This window comes from Coturnix japonica, chromosome 29 (genome assembly GCF_054131305.1).
Source record: "Coturnix japonica strain WE chromosome 29, WE-NBRP24, whole genome shotgun sequence".
Taxonomy (NCBI): Eukaryota; Metazoa; Chordata; class Aves; order Galliformes; family Phasianidae; genus Coturnix; species Coturnix japonica.
Genome location: NC_140691.1, coordinates 24,333 through 43,923, shown reverse-complemented (window position 1 = coordinate 43,923; position 19,591 = coordinate 24,333). Strand labels below are relative to the sequence as shown.

The 19,591-nt window shown below is 51.8% G+C and overlaps 2 protein-coding genes across 9 annotated transcripts; both read right to left on the bottom strand.

Annotated features, from left to right (window-relative positions):
• Window positions 1-103: 103 nt before the first annotated feature.
• On the bottom strand, window positions 104-9,468 carry LOC146755846 (uncharacterized). 4 transcript variants are annotated; one of them, XM_085525165.1, is made up of 7 exons: window positions 8,233-9,468; window positions 7,293-7,557; window positions 6,214-6,376; window positions 1,176-1,277; window positions 1,026-1,089; window positions 763-873; window positions 104-665 (listed from the first exon to the last, which is right to left on the bottom strand). In XM_085525165.1, exon 1 carries the CDS (start codon window positions 9,201-9,203, stop codon window positions 8,343-8,345), a length of 861 nt encoding a protein of 286 aa, XP_085381291.1. In that variant the 5' UTR covers window positions 9,204-9,468; the 3' UTR covers window positions 104-665; window positions 763-873; window positions 1,026-1,089; window positions 1,176-1,277; window positions 6,214-6,376; window positions 7,293-7,557; window positions 8,233-8,342. The 4 variants fall into 4 exon arrangements, with proteins under 4 accessions (XP_085381291.1, XP_085381292.1, XP_085381289.1 ...); XM_085525166.1 differs by having other exon boundaries at window positions 810-873; XM_085525163.1 differs by lacking the exon at window positions 763-873.
• Window positions 9,469-10,164: 696 nt separating this feature from the next.
• Window positions 10,165-19,342, bottom strand: LOC146755845 (uncharacterized). Of its 5 annotated transcripts, none has more exons than XM_085525155.1 (7): window positions 18,233-19,342; window positions 17,293-17,557; window positions 16,214-16,376; window positions 11,237-11,338; window positions 11,087-11,150; window positions 10,824-10,934; window positions 10,165-10,726 (listed from the first exon to the last, which is right to left on the bottom strand). In XM_085525155.1, exon 1 carries the CDS (start codon window positions 19,201-19,203, stop codon window positions 18,343-18,345), a length of 861 nt encoding a protein of 286 aa, XP_085381281.1. In that variant the 5' UTR covers window positions 19,204-19,342; the 3' UTR covers window positions 10,165-10,726; window positions 10,824-10,934; window positions 11,087-11,150; window positions 11,237-11,338; window positions 16,214-16,376; window positions 17,293-17,557; window positions 18,233-18,342. The 5 variants fall into 5 exon arrangements, with proteins under 5 accessions (XP_085381281.1, XP_085381283.1, XP_085381282.1 ...); XM_085525157.1 differs by having other exon boundaries at window positions 10,871-10,934; XM_085525156.1 differs by having other exon boundaries at window positions 17,293-17,391.
• Between the last annotated feature and the right edge of the window lie 249 nt (window positions 19,343-19,591).

Below are 19,591 nucleotides of genomic sequence, written 5' to 3'. Positions count from 1 at the left end.
ACCATGTCAAGGGAGAGACGTGAAGCCGACCGCTTCATCGCCCTGCGATTGCCAGCCCGAGCGAGGGACGTTCTGACCAGCTACTGAAAGAGGCAGCACCAGGTTTAGAAAGTTCGCTTCAATTTTATTGCGTACAAGAAGATTTGGCTTCTATTTATTGCCCCGCCCACACCCCAAAATGAAAACCCAGTGCCCAGGATTGCCGCTTAGCAATCAGTCACTCAGCCTCCAGTCAGACCCAAGGAGAAGCCAAACCCCGGGGCTACGTCACCTCCTCCCTCTCCAGTCCCAGCCAGCCCTATTTCAACCTAACCCTACACCAGGCCTGGACCTCAAGAGACACACCCTGAAGGAACGCAGCGTCTCCAGCTCTTGCCATACACCAAGTCCTGCCTATGTGAAGCCCTCATTGCTTCTAACGCAGCACAAGTCCTTCCTGTCCAGTTCACTTCCATCATCTCCACCGTCCATGACAGGGAAAGCACGGCTGTGCCAGTAAACTGGGCTGTTGAGTCAGCAGCTCTTGGTGCCACCTCCGAGGAAGCGTTGCAGGTGGTTCTGCTGTCCTTTGTAGCTTCTTGCTCAAGCCCTCATCGTTGCTTTCTGCTTTCCTTCTCGGCTTTCTTCCTCAGCTGAGTAGCGCTTGCCTTGCCTCGGCAAGCTTGCTGCAAGAGGGAAAAAAGAGGCACTATTTCACTCACGCACGCTGCCAGCACAGTCTGACTTAGAGAGCTGCTCGCAAGATATCCCTGGGCTACGAACCCAAGAACAAGGAAGGACACAAAAGTCACATCTGCATTGTCTGTTACCGCATGCCAAGGAAGAGTCCTCACACTCGAGCACTGCCCCACTTGCAGCTGAGGGGAGGAGGAGCTGGAAAGGACAGGTGGACAGAAAAGAAGGGAAAAGCTGAAGAGGCGAGAATCAACTTCTCCCCGAGGCAGATCACACCTTTGTGGCCACTCTTTTAGGAATGCTCACCATTCCTAATCCTAGCGTTAGCAAGATGAAAATTCACCACCTACCTTTTCACGCTCCTCGCGTACGCACTGAGGGCCGTGCCGTGGCTGTGCTGCACAACACCAGCGACTGAAAGAAAGCACGCAGAGAGCGGATCTGTTGCAGACAGTGCCAGGAGCTGTGCTTGAACAACGCTTTCGGTAAGGCACTCCTACCTTGCAATGGCCACACTTTGGGAGCTCTGGGACACAGCCACGTGTTGCTCTCCTGAGTCCCAGCTCCATTTCTCAGCCACTCACGCTCTGCTCCTCCATGTTCTGCAAAGGAAAAGTCCCAAGAGGGAAATTCAGTTCATCGCAGATGTCATCAAACTGTCAGGGCAGTCGCACTCATTGCTCGGGGTGAGCAACCAGCTGCATGCTTACCCAAGGAGCAGCGGTTACTTTTACTTGAGTGTAACAGCCAATGCCTGACTGCAAGTACGAACACTAACCTATGCCTAACTCTAAAATAACAACAGAAACCTATACCTAACTCTAAAATAACAACAAAAACCTATACCTAACTCTAAAATAACAACAAAAACCTATACCTAACCCTAAAGAACAAACAGGAACCTATGCCTAACTCTAAAAAACGAACAGGAACCTATCCCTAACACTAAAACTAAACTGAACACTAACACTAACACTAACTTAACACTACCATCAACAAAAAAGAACATAACAAACACCTAACCTAACAGGGGGAAGATGGAACTGGGGGCCCACAGAACCAGAGGAGCAACAAGGTGGAGGAGCAGAAGATGTTAAATAATGCCACCCAGCTAATGCTGGGGGCAGGGGCCGCGCAGCAGGAAAGGAGCCGAGTGCCTGGACCAGCGATGGTGAAGCTGTGACCATGCCAACGCGGGGCCTGGCACGGTGGTGTGGTGCCAGGCCAGCTATGCCGCGGGCGGATCCACGTCCATGGGCTCCTCTGGAGGGGGATCCACCTCCATCGGTTCCTCCGGAGGGGGATCCACCTCCATCGGTTCCTCCGGAGGGGGATCCACCTCCATCGGTTCCTCCGGAGGGGGATCCACCTCCATAGGCTCCACATGGGTGGTGGTCACAGGGCTGGTCCAGGCATGATGGATAATGGCTCTCTTACCCCTCCTCTGCCTGATGGTCATGGCGGGCCCCCTCCTCCTTCTGACTCCTAGGGCCCCCAGCTCCATCCTCCCACCAGAAACTTCAACCCTCGCCCTCTTTGCAGCAGGCATGGCTGTTAACTGCCACAACTGTCAGAGGCATGCGGCAACGGTGACCATGGTGACATGGAGAGGGTTCTAAAATGGCAGCCGCACTGCTGGCACTGGAGTTCCACATAGGATGAGGAGGGGGCTGGAGGGCAGGGCATGGTACGGGAGCTACAAGGTGCTCCCTGTGCCCAGCGGGCAGCCCTTCTCTCTGGCCAGCAAGAGGGCACAGACGAGCCGGCCCCAAGTAAAGGGCCCTCGGCCTCCTTCACCCTCCTTCACCCTCCCCCTTCTTCCACAAGGGAATCTTTTTGGGCTGCCATACTGTTGTGGTTTTGTATTTTTTTCTATTGGTATTTCACATCATAACATCATCTGGAGATCATAGATTGATCAGTCAATCATATTGATCTAGATAAGTCCGTGACACAGACGCAGCACGCAGCAGCTCCTGATGGGGCTCCTGAGCTGAGCACCAACAACGGCAGGCTCCAAAGGGGACCTGACTACGCCTGCCTCCTGGGACACACAAGCTCTGCTTTCCATAGTCGCACCCAGCGCCTCTCCTTGTGCGGCACCTCGGCGGATTCAACCCTTACCTACAATTAAGACCTCTGACTGAATTGGAATTCCAGTCACTCTGATTACACCCCACATCCCTGCTGCAGGCCCTCCCACATGCCCACGTGCTGCACCCAGCCACACCGGCTGCCACAGCCCCGCAGCCAGGCGGGGGTTGGTGCTTCATGATCCTTGAGGTCCCTTCCAACCCGGGTCATTCTGTGATTCTGTGATCGGGTTGAAGGGGCTGGCACTGCCCTGAAGGTGAGCGAGAGAAGTTGGCAAAGGAAGGGTGAGTGGCGGGATCCGAGGAGGGCGTTTTGTGTTTGTGTGCGTGTCTGTTGTTTGCCTGATGTGTTTGTGTGCGTTGTTGTTTCAGGTGTCTGAGTGAGGACTCCCTGTGGGAACTGGCAGCAAGCAAAGGAATGGATCGACGGGCCTGGCCGCCGTGTTGGACTGCGGCTGTGGAGCCAACGAAGGTGTGTCCAGTGTCCTTCCTTACATCATTGACTATGTATGAGGTGTACCTATATCTGTGTAACCATTTTACAAGTCAGGGTGCAGGTTTTTGGTGGGGTCCTGACAGTTCCTCAGCTAGAACCCTCTTACCCCTTTGAGACAGGCCGCTTCCGTCTGTAGCTGTCATGCCAGGAGCCAAATAAATTGCCCCATGGTGAAAAACACCAAGACTCCTATGTCTGCACCGACTCTTTAACCATTTGTTTAAGAGGTGGGTTTTTAGGTCCAACTCAGTATCCCTCCCTGCCACTGAAAGTACAGATGCAATAACCACCCGCACACCTGTTCCTTCGATTACCCGCCCCAGTCCCCTGAAATCATCTTTGATAGCCTTCAGGCTTTTTTTACTAACTTCTTCACTGCCAGCCTGAACTATCAGCAGGGGATAGTAGACAGAAGGGCAGATCAGACTGGGAAGTCTCCCAGCAATGTCCCTGACCCGTGCCCAGGGGAGGGAGCACACCTCCCTGCGGGTAGGGTCGGGCCAGCATATAGGGCCTTCCATTCCTCGCCAGTAGGGTTGTGCGCCCATGATGGCAGTAATGAACAAACTGCTGCATCACAAAGATCTTGGCCTGATTAGAAATCTTTGAGTAATGCTGTTACAGCAGACAGAATGTGCTAAGCGCAAGTAGTCTCCTGCACTTCACATCCTTGCTACTTTGTTCTGGGTGTTGTCACTGAGCAGCGTCTAACACAAATTCTGCCCCGGTCAGCTGGCTGCCTGAGCTTGAGCCCTGATGGCAACACTGTGTGCTTACCCAGGAGCAGCGGTTACTTTTACTTGAGTGTAGCAGCCAATGCCTGACTGTAAGTACGAACACTAACCTATGCCTAACTCTAAAATAACAACAGAAACCTATACCTAACCCTAAAGAACAAACAGGAACCTATGCCTAACTCTAAAGAACAAACAGGAACCTATCCCTAACGCTAAAACTAAACTGAACACTAACACTAACCTAACACAACCATCAAAACAAAGAACAGAGCAAACACCTAACTACAACAGGGGGAAGAAGGAACTGGGGGCCCACAGAACCGGAGGAGCAACGAGGTGGAGGAGAAGAAGATGTTAAATAATGCCACCCAGCTCATGCTGGGGGCAGGGGCCACGCAGCAGGAAAGGAGCCGAGTGCCTGGACCAGCGATGGTGAAGCTGTGACCATGCCAACGGTCATGACCATGACCACGGTGGTGTGGTGCCAGGCCAGCTATGCCGCGGGCGGATCCACGTCCATGGGCTCCTCTGGAGGGGGATCCACCTCCATCGGTTCCTCCGGAGGGGGATCCACCTCCATCGGCTCCACATGGGTGGTGGTCACAGGGCTGGTCCAGGCATGATGGAAACGGGCTCCTTTCCCCCTCCTCCATTTGATGGTTATGGCGGGCACCCTCCTCCTCTTCGGTTCTGGGGCCCCCAGCTCCTTCTCCCACTTAAATCCTCACTACATTCCTCTCGCCCTCGCTTCGTGCTGGACATGGCTGCTACCTGCCCAGCACTCTCAGAGGTGAGTGAGTCGGGTGGAGCCGCAGCAACCAAGGTGACAGCTGTGACATGGGGAAGATTCCAAAATGGCACCTGTGCTGCTGGGAGTGGTGTTCCGCATAGGATGAGGAGGGGGCTGGAGGGCAGGGCACGGCACAGGAGCTACAAGGCACTCCCTGTGTCCAGCGGGCAGCCCTTCTCTCCGGCCAGCAAGAGGGCACAGAGAGCTGGCCCCGAGAAAAGGGCCCTCGGCCTCCTTCACCCTCCCCCTCCTTTCATAAGGGAATCCCCACTTTGGGCTGGGCACCCACATGGAATCATTGAAACTACAACCTACTACTTTGCTTCTACAGCAAGACTATTGTACTGAAATACTACTGTACTTAAAAGCACCTGCAATCACACTACACTCGTTTTTAATATTAAACTCTCAAACTTTCATAGCAAATAATAACATCCGCTCACAAAGAAAATGTGGAGAGGCCACAAAAGAGAAATACCACTCATGAAAACATTTGTATTTAGACATTCAAACTAACAACGTACTTTGTCTTTACCTAACCGTACCATTCTGTGCTAGAAATACGATGTTTTGCTGTAGAGTATAACTTGGAGAACCCAAAAGCAGCTAAAACCTGCTCCACTCAGTAATTTGACCATCCGCTGATATTTGGTTCTTTGCTCCCTTGCTTTCTAGTTGCTCACTCTTTAGACACACGCAAATCACATTGTCAAGGACTACAAAAACACTGTTAGCCAAAAAATTTATGCTGGCAGAATCTTAACGTTAGAAACGTGTAAATTGGTTGCAAAGAAGAAAGTGAAGACCAACACAGTAACCAAATACTAACTGATACATAAGGCTTCTCTCACACATCCTGAAAACAGAACCGCCAGCCTTAATGAACTTTGCTCTTCAGACACTGACTGAAATGCAAGTATTACCTTGTCATGGTTTAATAATTTTGTAATTTTGCTATCAGTATTCCACATCATAACATCATATAAAGCATGAATAGTTTTACTGAATCTGCAACTTACAGAAGAAGACTACATCTCCCAGAGAACAACACGAGGTCACGGGACCTGGACACTATATTAACTCTGTCGCAGGCTAGACTGACGTCTTTCGAGTTCTGGCGTTCAGGGGAGTGTGTGGGAGCCTTCACCGTTTCGCCTAGATTTACAGTAGGCCTCTCGGTTTCGGGACTCATTCTCTCTCCTATTTTGCTTGATTCGTTAGCTCAATTTTCAATTATATTGTATTATACTGTGTTATCCTGTATTTCGATATAGTAATTTAGTAAATAAGTGTGCCTCCTTAGATTGTTGCTGCTGTTTTCTTTTCCTAATTAACTTTTTTTCCTTTCGGCCTAGGGCCCCTGCTGGGCCCACAGTCCCTGTCACGGACGCAGGTGGATTTTTAGTTTAAACCGTGACATACCTGTAGCAGCCTGGATCTGGCAATAGTCAAAGAATCCTTTACGTCCAGCTCCTTAGCATCAAAAGACCACAGATACTGCTGGGGCAGAATTTCATTGAAGCCTTCAAAAGAAGCTTGTGTCTGTTCCTCAGTGCCTCGGGAAAGTCTCCATTCTGCTACCAGCCTGGAAAAGACACAGAAGGATCATTTAAAACAGGCTACGCTAACCCAAGTTCATCTTTGTTAGTTTGTTTTGAAATGAACCGTAAGCTGTGTTAAGAAAAATGATGGAAAGTGCTGGGGATAGAGCACTGTGTAACTGTATTCTAATTGTATTCCCAACCTTCACCCTGCGCAAACAATTTTAAGTTAAAACCCTATGTTTCCAACCACTCAACTGCAGAAAGCATTTTAGGCTCCAGCAGAAGGCAGCATCTACTCACTGATGATATTAATGAGAGCACAGGAGTCCCTTGCTGTTCGGAGGAAGAAAAAAATGCAGAGCTGTGTTCATCTAATATGTTCCATATTTGTTTCTGTCAATCACGAAACTTTGCTCTGTGGTAGAAACTCCACTCTCCATTAAGAAAAGGGAGAAAAGCAGGCAGGAGACCCAAAGAACCTGAACCCAGGGAGAAGCAGATATTATGCTGAATTCAAGCCTAACCTGTCAGGAGAACTGGAATCGAAAGGAGAGAACGCAACACAGGACACAGAGTGTGACAAAAGAACATTGCTTAAGCTGCAATCTGAGCTCTGCCCGGCTTCCTCAAAACCAGAAGAGAACGGTCTTCTGCAGGTACTCCCTCCTCTCCATCCCAGTGAGTATTTGGCACAACTGCCAATGCCAATACGTTCCTTCTGCAAATGTCACCGTTTCTGTGAAACCTTTCCAGATGACTCGTGACTAAAGCAATTTCTACTCCCTCATTCCTCAAAACCTTCCCACACAAAAGCCTTCACAGATCAGATGGTAAGAAAGAGGGAATTCTACGGCCACAGCAATAAAGCGCGCAGAAAGCCCATCTGTTGCAGACAGAGGAGTGAGCCGTGCTTAACCAACACTGCTTCAGCGCACGCTTACAGTAAGGCACACCTACCTTGCGCTGGCCACGCACGAAGCTCGTGACGCAGCTCCAGGCGGCTCTCCTGGGGCCCAGCTTCATTTCACGGCCACTCACGCTCTGCTGCTGGACATTCTGCAACGGAAAAGCCACCGGATGCAAATCCCATCCCTCGCAGATGGCATCAGACCTCCGCTCTCATGGCAGTCACCACCGCCCTGCCCTGGGCAGCGCTTCCACTGCCCTTGCTCCTGCCACAAGACACCAACGTCTGCTTCTGACGCGGCTCCACCATGGGATCCTGTATGCAATAGAGAAACACACGGAGGCTGCCAGCCACTGCAACACGCGCGCTGTGAAACCCCTGGCACTGCTGAGTCCCAAGAGCAGAGGAGAGAAGCGTTTGCCTGCCATGGACGGGCTGCGGCGGGATTGAATCCTGCCTTCGAATCGGGACACCCCCAGGGAGAGCCTCCCTGGGGACCCAAAGACTGAAATGGAGGCAAGGTAACACTTTGCTATAGAAAGGGAAAGGGGAACTTCACAGAATCCGAGACAAAGGGTAACTGCAGATAGTTTACATTTAAAAGTGCAGGGATAGGGGGAATTACAGACACTTAGTCAAAATAAAACCAGAGAAGAGGGCAATAAAGATAAGAAGAAATTGTCCGGAGACCTCTGACAAGAAGAAGGATTAGATACCCCCGGGCAAGATGATGCTGACATGGGAGAACGATACCAGCAGATAACACCAAGAAGAAAACAGAAGAAGAATTTCACCCCAAAACAACGGCAAGGGTCGCGGGGAACGGGGTCCTAGGGAATGTAATGAATATGTAATCAAACTGAGGAGGAGACTATTGATTACGTATTAGCTTAACCTATATCTGTAACACACTTTTCTCCTTACGGTGTGCAAGTTTGGTGGAGCTCTCCCGCTTGCACCCGGCGCTGCGCAACGCTGGAATAAACATACCTGCTTTAGAACCCATCTTTGGGTTATAGAGTTTGATTCCGCAAGTCATCTTCCTGCCGCACAGCCCAGCACGGCCGGAGCCGCACCACACGATCCGGGCCGGGGCCGGCTCAGGCTCTGCCTCCAGGCTTTTGGGGCCGGCCGGGTGACTCCGCAGCACAGCGAGACCGTGGAGCCGCCCGGGAGCCGCCTCTGGGTGCCGGCAGCGCCGCGAGCTCCTCCCCCGACAGCCCCTCCGTGCCCCCGCCCCGAGGCCCGACCCCGTTCGCAGCACAGAGCCCGCTCCTCCCGGCCCCGCTCATGGCCGCCATGCCGCCATGGCCCGGAAGTGCTCTCCGCCGCCTGCAGGAAGCACTTCCTGTCACTGGCACTGGCACTGTCACGTGGCTCAGGCCGGGCTGGGGCCTGTTGGGGGGGGGCGGCTGCCGGAAAAGGACCCAAAATTCACGTCTCATTTCGTGTCTTTCCTCTCGCTTTCCTTCCTTTACCTTCCCCTTCCCTTCCTTCCTTCCTCGCCCTCGTCCCCTTCCCTTCACCACCTCCCTGTGTCCATTCCAGTGCCTGGCCACCCTTTCTGAGCAGTAATACCTCGTAGTGTCCAGCCTGAATCTCCCCTGTCGCAGCTTGAAGCCATTCCCTCTGGTCCTATCATTAATGACACGAGAGAAGAGGCCGAGCCCCAGCTCACTACAGCCTCCCTTCAGGAAGTTAGAGAGAGCAATGAGGTCTCCCCTGAGCCTCCTCTTCTCCAGGCTGAACAATCCCAGCTCCCTCAGCCGCTCCTCATACGGCCTGTGCTCCAGACCCCTCACCAGCTTTGTTGCCCTCCTCTGAACGCGTTCCAGGGCCTCGATGTCTTTCTTGCACTGAGGGGCCCAAAACTGAACACAGCACTCGAGCTGCGGCCTCATCAGTGCTGAGAACAGGGGGACAATCACCTCTCTGCTCCTGCTGGCAACACTGTTTCCCATGCAGGCCAGGATGCCCTCGGCCTTCTTATTATACAGCAAAGGAATCCCCTGAAAAGGAAACCACAATATCTGGCAACATGAAACAAAGTTCTGATTCGTAAAAGACTGGCAGCAAGGCCTGAATCTCTTGTGTCATCTGCTCTTGATGTATCACATTAGCACTAGGTGGAATGCAGAAGCTTCCTGAGACGTGATAATCAAAACCTAGTCCAATGCCTTTAAAAAAGCCTTTAAGAGATTACTCCTCCTTGTCTGTTTAAAATAAACTTAGGTAATACAAAAGGTTGGAAAATTTTTGGACAACTCCCCAGGGCCGGGCTTTGGAAGGCCGTATTGACGAGAGTCAATCAAGCTCCGGCTGCAGGCGTATATGTGTGTGCCAGTTCTTTAACACAGTAGAAATCACAACTTGCTGCATGATCAAAATTCTACATGTGCTACTCCTGAACCCCAATGACTTCCAACGGTGTTAAATTACCCCTTGATCTCAAAGCAGAACAAAACAACAAAATGCCACACCAATAGTGAATACATAAAAACAAACAATTCCTTGGGCCTCAAGGGGAGGCTGATGCACAGGCCACGGCTGCCAGCGTGCAGCTGGGCTTCCCAGGGCAAACAGCAACACACGGTGCATCCATCAGAAGCTGAAAGAGCCCTCAGGGAAGAGAGGCCAACTCAAGGGGCTGAGCACGGGACACCCTTCTTCCTGCCGGGCTGCTTCCCCTCCTCTGGTTTCTTTCTGTCAGTCCTCAGAGAGCAAGGAGATGCTCACAGCCTGTCACCAGCACTTACGGGTTGGCTGAAAGGCCACAGGTTGGGAAGACCAACAAGGAAACGGGGGAAAACCTGCACTGCACCATGTCAAGGGAGAGACGTGAAGCCGACCGCTTCATCGCCCTGCGATTGCCAGCCCGAGCGAGGGACGTTCTGACCAGCTACTGAAAGAGGCAGCACCAGGTTTAGAAAGTTCGCTTCAATTTTATTGCGTACAAGAAGATTTGGCTTCTATTTATTGCCCCGCCCACACCCCAAAATGAAACCCCAGTGCCCAGGATTGCCGCTTAGCAATCAGTCACTCAGCCTCCAGTCAGACCCAAGGAGAAGCCAAACCCCGGGGCTACGTCACCTCCTCCCTCTCCAGTCCCAGCCAGCCCTATTTCAACCTAACCCTACACCAGGCCTGGACCTCAAGAGACACACCCTGAAGGAACGCAGCGTCTCCAGCTCTTGCCATACACCAAGTCCTGCCTATGTGAAGCCCTCATTGCTTCTAACGCAGCACAAGTCCTTCCTGTCCAGTTCACTTCCATCATCTCCACCGTCCATGACAGGGAAAGCACGGCTGTGCCAGTAAACTGGGCTGTTGAGTCAGCAGCTCTTGGTGCCACCTCCGAGGAAGCGTTGCAGGTGGTTCTGCTGTCCTTTGTAGCTTCTTGCTCAAGCCCTCATCGTTGCTTTCTGCTTTCCTTCTCGGCTTTCTTCCTCAGCTGAGTAGCGCTTGCCTTGCCTCGGCAAGCTTGCTGCAAGAGGGAAAAAAGAGGCACTATTTCACTCACGCACGCTGCCAGCACAGTCTGACTTAGAGAGCTGCTCGCAAGATATCCCTGGGCTACAAACCCAAGAACAAGGAAGGACACAAAAGTCACATCTGCATTGTCTGTTACCGCATGCCAAGGAAGAGTCCTCACACTCGAGCACTGCCCCACTTGCAGCTGAGGGGAGGAGGAGCTGGAAAGGACAGGTGGACAGAAAAGAAGGGAAAAGCTGAAGAGGCGAGAATCAACTTCTCCCCGAGGCAGATCACACCTTTGTGGCCACTCTTTTAGGAATGCTCACCATTCCTAATCCTAGCGTTAGCAAGATGAAAATTCACCACCTACCTTTTCACGCTCCTCGCGTACGCACTGAGGGCCGTGCCGTGGCTGTGCTGCACAACACCAGCGACTGAAAGAAAGCACGCAGAGAGCGGATCTGTTGCAGACAGTGCCAGGAGCTGTGCTTGAACAACGCTTTCGGTAAGGCACTCCTACCTTGCAATGGCCACACTTTGGGAGCTCTGGGACACAGCCACGTGTTGCTCTCCTGAGTCCCAGCTCCATTTCTCAGCCACTCACGCTCTGCTCCTCCATGTTCTGCAAAGGAAAAGTCCCAAGAGGGAAATTCAGTTCATCGCAGATGTCATCAAACTGTCAGGGCAGTCGCACTCATTGCTCGGGGTGAGCAACCAGCTGCATGCTTACCCAAGGAGCAGCGGTTACTTTTACTTGAGTGTAACAGCCAATGCCTGACTGCAAGTACGAACACTAACCTATGCCTAACTCTAAAATAACAACAGAAACCTATACCTAACTCTAAAATAACAACAAAAACCTATACCTAACCCTAAAGAACAAACAGGAACCTATGCCTAACTCTAAAAAACGAACAGGAACCTATCCCTAACACTAAAACTAAACTGAACACTAACACTAACACTAACTTAACACTACCATCAACAAAAAAGAACATAACAAACACCTAACCTAACAGGGGGAAGATGGAACTGGGGGCCCACAGAACCAGAGGAGCAACAAGGTGGAGGAGCAGAAGATGTTAAATAATGCCACCCAGCTAATGCTGGGGGCAGGGGCCGCGCAGCAGGAAAGGAGCCGAGTGCCTGGACCAGCGATGGTGAAGCTGTGACCATGCCAACGCGGGGCCTGGCACGGTGGTGTGGTGCCAGGCCAGCTATGCCGCGGGCGGATCCACGTCCATGGGCTCCTCTGGAGGGGGATCCACCTCCATCGGTTCCTCCGGAGGGGGATCCACCTCCATCGGTTCCTCCGGAGGGGGATCCACCTCCATAGGCTCCACATGGGTGGTGGTCACAGGGCTGGTCCAGGCATGATGGATAATGGCTCTCTTACCCCTCCTCTGCCTGATGGTCATGGCGGGCCCCCTCCTCCTTCTGACTCCTAGGGCCCCCAGCTCCATCCTCCCACCAGAAACTTCAACCCTCGCCCTCTTTGCAGCAGGCATGGCTGTTAACTGCCACAACTGTCAGAGGCATGCGGCAACGGTGACCATGGTGACATGGAGAGGGTTCTAAAATGGCGGCCGCACTGCTGGCACTGGAGTTCCACATAGGATGAGGAGGGGGCTGGAGGGCAGGGCATGGTACGGGAGCTACAAGGTGCTCCCTGTGCCCAGCGGGCAGCCCTTCTCTCTGGCCAGCAAGAGGGCACAGACGAGCCGGCCCCAAGTAAAGGGCCCTCGGCCTCCTTCACCCTCCTTCACCCTCCCCCTTCTTCCACAAGGGAATCTTTTTGGGCTGCCATACTGTTGTGGTTTTGTATTTTTTTCTATTGGTATTTCACATCATAACATCATCTGGAGATCATAGATTGATCAGTCAATCATATTGATCTAGATAAGTCCGTGACACAGACGCAGCACGCAGCAGCTCCTGATGGGGCTCCTGAGCTGAGCACCAACAACGGCAGGCTCCAAAGGGGACCTGACTACGCCTGCCTCCTGGGACACACAAGCTCTGCTTTCCATAGTCGCACCCAGCGCCTCTCCTTGTGCGGCACCTCGGCGGATTCAACCCTTACCTACAATTAAGACCTCTGACTGAATTGGAATTCCAGTCACTCTGATTACACCCCACATCCCTGCTGCAGGCCCTCCCACATGCCCACGTGCTGCACCCAGCCACACCGGCTGCCACAGCCCCGCAGCCAGGCGGGGGTTGGTGCTTCATGATCCTTGAGGTCCCTTCCAACCCGGGTCATTCTGTGATTCTGTGATCGGGTTGAAGGGGCTGGCACTGCCCTGAAGGTGAGCGAGAGAAGTTGGCAAAGGAAGGGTGAGTGGCGGGATCCGAGGAGGGCGTTTTGTGTTTGTGTGCATGTCTGTTGTTTGCCTGATGTGTTTGTGTGCGTTGTTGTTTCAGGTGTCTGAGTGAGGACTCCCTGTGGGAACTGGCAGCAAGCAAAGGAATGGATCGACGGGCCTGGCCGCCGTGTTGGACTGCGGCTGTGGAGCCAACGAAGGTGTGTCCAGTGTCCTTCCTTACATCATTGACTATGTATGAGGTGTACCTATATCTGTGTAACCATTTTACAAGTCAGGGTGCAGGTTTTTGGTGGGGTCCTGACAGTTCCTCAGCTAGAACCCTCTTACCCCTTTGAGACAGGCCGCTTCCGTCTGTAGCTGTCATGCCAGGAGCCAAATAAATTGCCCCATGGTGAAAAACACCAAGACTCCTATGTCTGCACCGACTCTTTAACCATTTGTTTAAGAGGTGGGTTTTTAGGTCCAACTCAGTATCCCTCCCTGCCACTGAAAGTACAGATGCAATAACCACCCGCACACCTGTTCCTTCGATTACCCGCCCCAGTCCCCTGAAATCATCTTTGATAGCCTTCAGGCTTTTTTTACTAACTTCTTCACTGCCAGCCTGAACTATCAGCAGGGGATAGTAGACAGAAGGGCAGATCAGACTGGGAAGTCTCCCAGCAATGTCCCTGACCCGTGCCCAGGGGAGGGAGCACACCTCCCTGCGGGTAGGGTCGGGCCAGCATATAGGGCCTTCCATTCCTCGCCAGTAGGGTTGTGCGCCCATGATGGCAGTAATGAACAAACTGCTGCATCACAAAGATCTTGGCCTGATTAGAAATCTTTGAGTAATGCTGTTACAGCAGACAGAATGTGCTAAGCGCAAGTAGTCTCCTGCACTTCACATCCTTGCTACTTTGTTCTGGGTGTTGTCACTGAGCAGCGTCTAACACAAATTCTGCCCCGGTCAGCTGGCTGCCTGAGCTTGAGCCCTGATGGCAACACTGTGTGCTTACCCAGGAGCAGCGGTTACTTTTACTTGAGTGTAGCAGCCAATGCCTGACTGTAAGTACGAACACTAACCTATGCCTAACTCTAAAATAACAACAGAAACCTATACCTAACCCTAAAGAACAAACAGGAACCTATGCCTAACTCTAAAGAACAAACAGGAACCTATCCCTAACGCTAAAACTAAACTGAACACTAACACTAACCTAACACAACCATCAAAACAAAGAACAGAGCAAACACCTAACTACAACAGGGGGAAGAAGGAACTGGGGGCCCACAGAACCGGAGGAGCAACGAGGTGGAGGAGAAGAAGATGTTAAATAATGCCACCCAGCTCATGCTGGGGGCAGGGGCCACGCAGCAGGAAAGGAGCCGAGTGCCTGGACCAGCGATGGTGAAGCTGTGACCATGCCAACGGTCATGACCATGACCACGGTGGTGTGGTGCCAGGCCAGCTATGCCGCGGGCGGATCCACGTCCATGGGCTCCTCTGGAGGGGGATCCACCTCCATCGGTTCCTCCGGAGGGGGATCCACCTCCATCGGCTCCACATGGGTGGTGGTCACAGGGCTGGTCCAGGCATGATGGAAACGGGCTCCTTTCCCCCTCCTCCATTTGATGGTTATGGCGGGCACCCTCCTCCTCTTCGGTTCTGGGGCCCCCAGCTCCTTCTCCCACTTAAATCCTCACTACATTCCTCTCGCCCTCGCTTCGTGCTGGACATGGCTGCTACCTGCCCAGCACTCTCAGAGGTGAGTGAGTCGGGTGGAGCCGCAGCAACCAAGGTGACAGCTGTGACATGGGGAAGATTCCAAAATGGCACCTGTGCTGCTGGGAGTGGTGTTCCGCATAGGATGAGGAGGGGGCTGGAGGGCAGGGCACGGCACGGGAGCTACAAGGCACTCCCTGTGTCCAGCGGGCAGCCCTTCTCTCCGGCCAGCAAGAGGGCACAGAGAGCTGGCCCCGAGAAAAGGGCCCTCGGCCTCCTTCACCCTCCCCCTCCTTTCATAAGGGAATCCCCACTTTGGGCTGGGCACCCACATGGAATCATTGAAACTACAACCTACTACTTTGCTTCTACAGCAAGACTATTGTACTGAAATACTACTGTACTTAAAAGCACCTGCAATCACACTACACTCGTTTTTAATATTAAACTCTCAAACTTTCATAGCAAATAATAACATCCGCTCACAAAGAAAATGTGGAGAGGCCACAAAAGAGAAATACCACTCATGAAAACATTTGTATTTAGACATTCAAACTAACAACGTACTTTGTCTTTACCTAACCGTACCATTCTGTGCTAGAAATACGATGTTTTGCTGTAGAGTATAACTTGGAGAACCCAAAAGCAGCTAAAACCTGCTCCACTCAGTAATTTGACCATCCGCTGATATTTGGTTCTTTGCTCCCTTGCTTTCTAGTTGCTCACTCTTTAGACACACGCAAATCACATTGTCAAGGACTACAAAAACACTGTTAGCCAAAAAATTTATGCTGGCAGAATCTTAACGTTAGAAACGTGTAAATTGGTTGCAAAGAAGAAAGTGAAGACCAACACAGTAACCAAATACTAACTGATACATAAGGCTTCTCTCACACATCCTGAAAACAGAACCGCCAGCCTTAATGAACTTTGCTCTTCAGACACTGACTGAAATGCAAGTATTACCTTGTCATGGTTTAATAATTTTGTAATTTTGCTATCAGTATTCCACATCATAACATCATATAAAGCATGAATAGTTTTACTGAATCTGCAACTTACAGAAGAAGACTACATCTCCCAGAGAACAACACGAGGTCACGGGACCTGGACACTATATTAACTCTGTCGCAGGCTAGACTGACGTCTTTCGAGTTCTGGCGTTCAGGGGAGTGTGTGGGAGCCTTCACCGTTTCGCCTAGATTTACAGTAGGCCTCTCGGTTTCGGGACTCATTCTCTCTCCTATTTTGCTTGATTCGTTAGCTCAATTTTCAATTATATTGTATTATACTGTGTTATCCTGTATTTCGATATAGTAATTTAGTAAATAAGTGTGCCTCCTTAGATTGTTGCTGCTGTTTTCTTTTCCTAATTAACTTTTTTTCCTTTCGGCCTAGGGCCCCTGCTGGGCCCACAGTCCCTGTCACGGACGCAGGTGGATTTTTAGTTTAAACCGTGACATACCTGTAGCAGCCTGGATCTGGCAATAGTCAAAGAATCCTTTACGTCCAGCTCCTTAGCATCAAAAGACCACAGATACTGCTGGGGCAGAATTTCATTGAAGCCTTCAAAAGAAGCTTGTGTCTGTTCCTCAGTGCCTCGGGAAAGTCTCCATTCTGCTACCAGCCTGGAAAAGACACAGAAGGATCATTTAAAACAGGCTACGCTAACCCAAGTTCATCTTTGTTAGTTTGTTTTGAAATGAACCGTAAGCTGTGTTAAGAAAAATGATGGAAAGTGCTGGGGATAGAGCACTGTGTAACTGTATTCTAATTGTATTCCCAACCTTCACCCTGCGCAAACAATTTTAAGTTAAAACCCTATGTTTCCAACCACTCAACTGCAGAAAGCATTTTAGGCTCCAGCAGAAGGCAGCATCTACTCACTGATGATATTAATGAGAGCACAGGAGTCCCTTGCTGTTCGGAGGAAGAAAAAAATGCAGAGCTGTGTTCATCTAATATGTTCCATATTTGTTTCTGTCAATCACGAAACTTTGCTCTGTGGTAGAAACTCCACTCTCCATTAAGAAAAGGGAGAAAAGCAGGCAGGAGACCCAAAGAACCTGAACCCAGGGAGAAGCAGATATTATGCTGAATTCAAGCCTAACCTGTCAGGAGAACTGGAATCGAAAGGAGAGAACGCAACACAGGACACAGAGTGTGACAAAAGAACATTGCTTAAGCTGCAATCTGAGCTCTGCCCGGCTTCCTCAAAACCAGAAGAGAACGGTCTTCTGCAGGTACTCCCTCCTCTCCATCCCAGTGAGTATTTGGCACAACTGCCAATGCCAATACGTTCCTTCTGCAAATGTCACCGTTTCTGTGAAACCTTTCCAGATGACTCGTGACTAAAGCAATTTCTACTCCCTCATTCCTCAAAACCTTCCCACACAAAAGCCTTCACAGATCAGATGGTAAGAAAGAGGGAATTCTACGGCCACAGCAATAAAGCGCGCAGAAAGCCCATCTGTTGCAGACAGAGGAGTGAGCCGTGCTTAACCAACACTGCTTCAGCGCACGCTTACAGTAAGGCACACCTACCTTGCGCTGGCCACGCACGAAGCTCGTGACGCAGCTCCAGGCGGCTCTCCTGGGGCCCAGCTTCATTTCACGGCCACTCACGCTCTGCTGCTGGACATTCTGCAACGGAAAAGCCACCGGATGCAAATCCCATCCCTCGCAGATGGCATCAGACCTCCGCTCTCATGGCAGTCACCACCGCCCTGCCCTGGGCAGCGCTTCCACTGCCCTTGCTCCTGCCACAAGACACCAACGTCTGCTTCTGACGCGGCTCCACCATGGGATCCTGTATGCAATAGAGAAACACACGGAGGCTGCCAGCCACTGCAACACGCGCGCTGTGAAACCCCTGGCACTGCTGAGTCCCAAGAGCAGAGGAGAGAAGCGTTTGCCTGCCATGGACGGGCTGCGGCGGGATTGAATCCTGCCTTCGAATCGGGACACCCCCAGGGAGAGCCTCCCTGGGGACCCAAAGACTGAAATGGAGGCAAGGTAACACTTTGCTATAGAAAGGGAAAGGGGAACTTCACAGAATCCGAGACAAAGGGTAACTGCAGATAGTTTACATTTAAAAGTGCAGGGATAGGGGGAATTACAGACACTTAGTCAAAATAAAACCAGAGAAGAGGGCAATAAAGATAAGAAGAAATTGTCCGGAGACCTCTGACAAGAAGAAGGATTAGATACCCCCGGGCAAGATGATGCTGACATGGGAGAACGATACCAGCAGATAACACCAAGAAGAAAACAGAAGAAGAATTTCACCCCAAAACAACGGCAAGGGTCGCGGGGAACGGGGTCCTAGGGAATGTAATGAATATGTAATCAAACTGAGGAGGAGACTATTGATTACGTATTAGCTTAACCTATATCTGTAACACACTTTTCTCCTTACGGTGTGCAAGTTTGGTGGAGCTCTCCCGCTTGCACCCGGCGCTGCGCAACGCTGGAATAAACATACCTGCTTTAGAACCCATCTTTGGGTTATAGAGTTTGATTCCGCAAGTCATCTTCCTGCCGCACAGCCCAGCACGGCCGGAGCCGCACCACACGATCCGGGCCGGGGCCGGCTCAGGCTCTGCCTCCAGGCTTTTGGGGCCGGCCGGGTGACTCCGCAGCACAGCGAGACCGTGGAGCCGCCCGGGAGCCGCCTCTGGGTGCCGGCAGCGCCGCGAGCTCCTCCCCCGACAGCCCCTCCGTGCCCCCGCCCCGAGGCCCGACCCCGTTCGCAGCACAGAGCCCGCTCCTCCCGGCCCCGCTCATGGCCGCCATGCCGCCATGGCCCGGAAGTGCTCTCCGCCGCCTGCAGGAAGCACTTCCTGTCACTGGCACTGGCACTGTCACGTGGCTCAGGCCGGGCTGGGGCCTGTTGGGGGGGGGCGGCTGCCGGAAAAGGACCCAAAATTCACGTCTCATTTCGTGTCTTTCCTCTCGCTTTCCTTCCTTTACCTTCCCCTTCCCTTCCTTCCTTCCTCGCCCTCGTCCCCTTCCCTTCACCACCTCCCTGTGTCCATTCCAGTGCCTGGCCACCCTTTCTGAGCAGTAATACCTCGTAGTGTCCAGCCTGAATCTCCCCTGTCGCAGCTTGAAGCCATTCCCTCTGGTCCTATCATTAATGACACGAGAGAAGAGGCCGAGCCCCAGCTCACTACAGCCTCCCTTCAGGAAGTTAGAGAGAGCAATGAGGTCTCCCCTGAGCCTCCTCTTCTCCAGGCTGAACAATCCCAGCTCCCTCAGCCGCTCCTCATACGGCCTGTGCTCCAGACCCCTCACCAGCTTTGTTGCCCTCCTCTGAACGCGTTCCAGGGCCTCGATGTCTTTCTTGCACTGAGGGGCCCAAAACTGAACACAGCACTCGAGCTGCGGCCTCATCAGTGCTGAGAACAGGGGGACAATCACCTCTCTGCTCCTGCTGGCAACACTGTTTCCCATGCAGGCCAGGATGCCCTCGGCCTTCTTATTATACAGCAAAGGAATCCCCTGAAAAGGAAACCACAATATCTGGCAACATGAAACAAAGTTCTGATTCGTAAAAGACTGGCAGCAAGGCCTGAATCTCTTGTGTCATCTGCTCTTGATGTATCACATTAGCACTAGGTGGAATGCAGAAGCTTCCTGAGACGTGATAATCAAAACCTAGTCCAATGCCTTTAAAAAAGCCTTTAAGAGATTACTCCTCCTTGTCTGTTTAAAATAAACTTAGGTAATACAAAAGGTTGGAAAATTTTTGGACAACTCCCCAGGGCCGGGCTTTGGAAGGCCGTATTGACGAGAGTCAATCAAGCTCCGGCTGCAGGCGTATATGTGTGTGCCAGTTCTT

Excerpts from the sequence above, each read along its gene's own strand:
- LOC146755846 (XM_085525165.1), bottom strand. The coding sequence starts at position 9,203 with ATGGGAAACAGTGTTGCCAGCAGGAGCAGAGAGGTGATTGTCCCCCTG.
- LOC146755845 (XM_085525155.1), bottom strand. The coding sequence starts at position 19,203 with ATGGGAAACAGTGTTGCCAGCAGGAGCAGAGAGGTGATTGTCCCCCTG.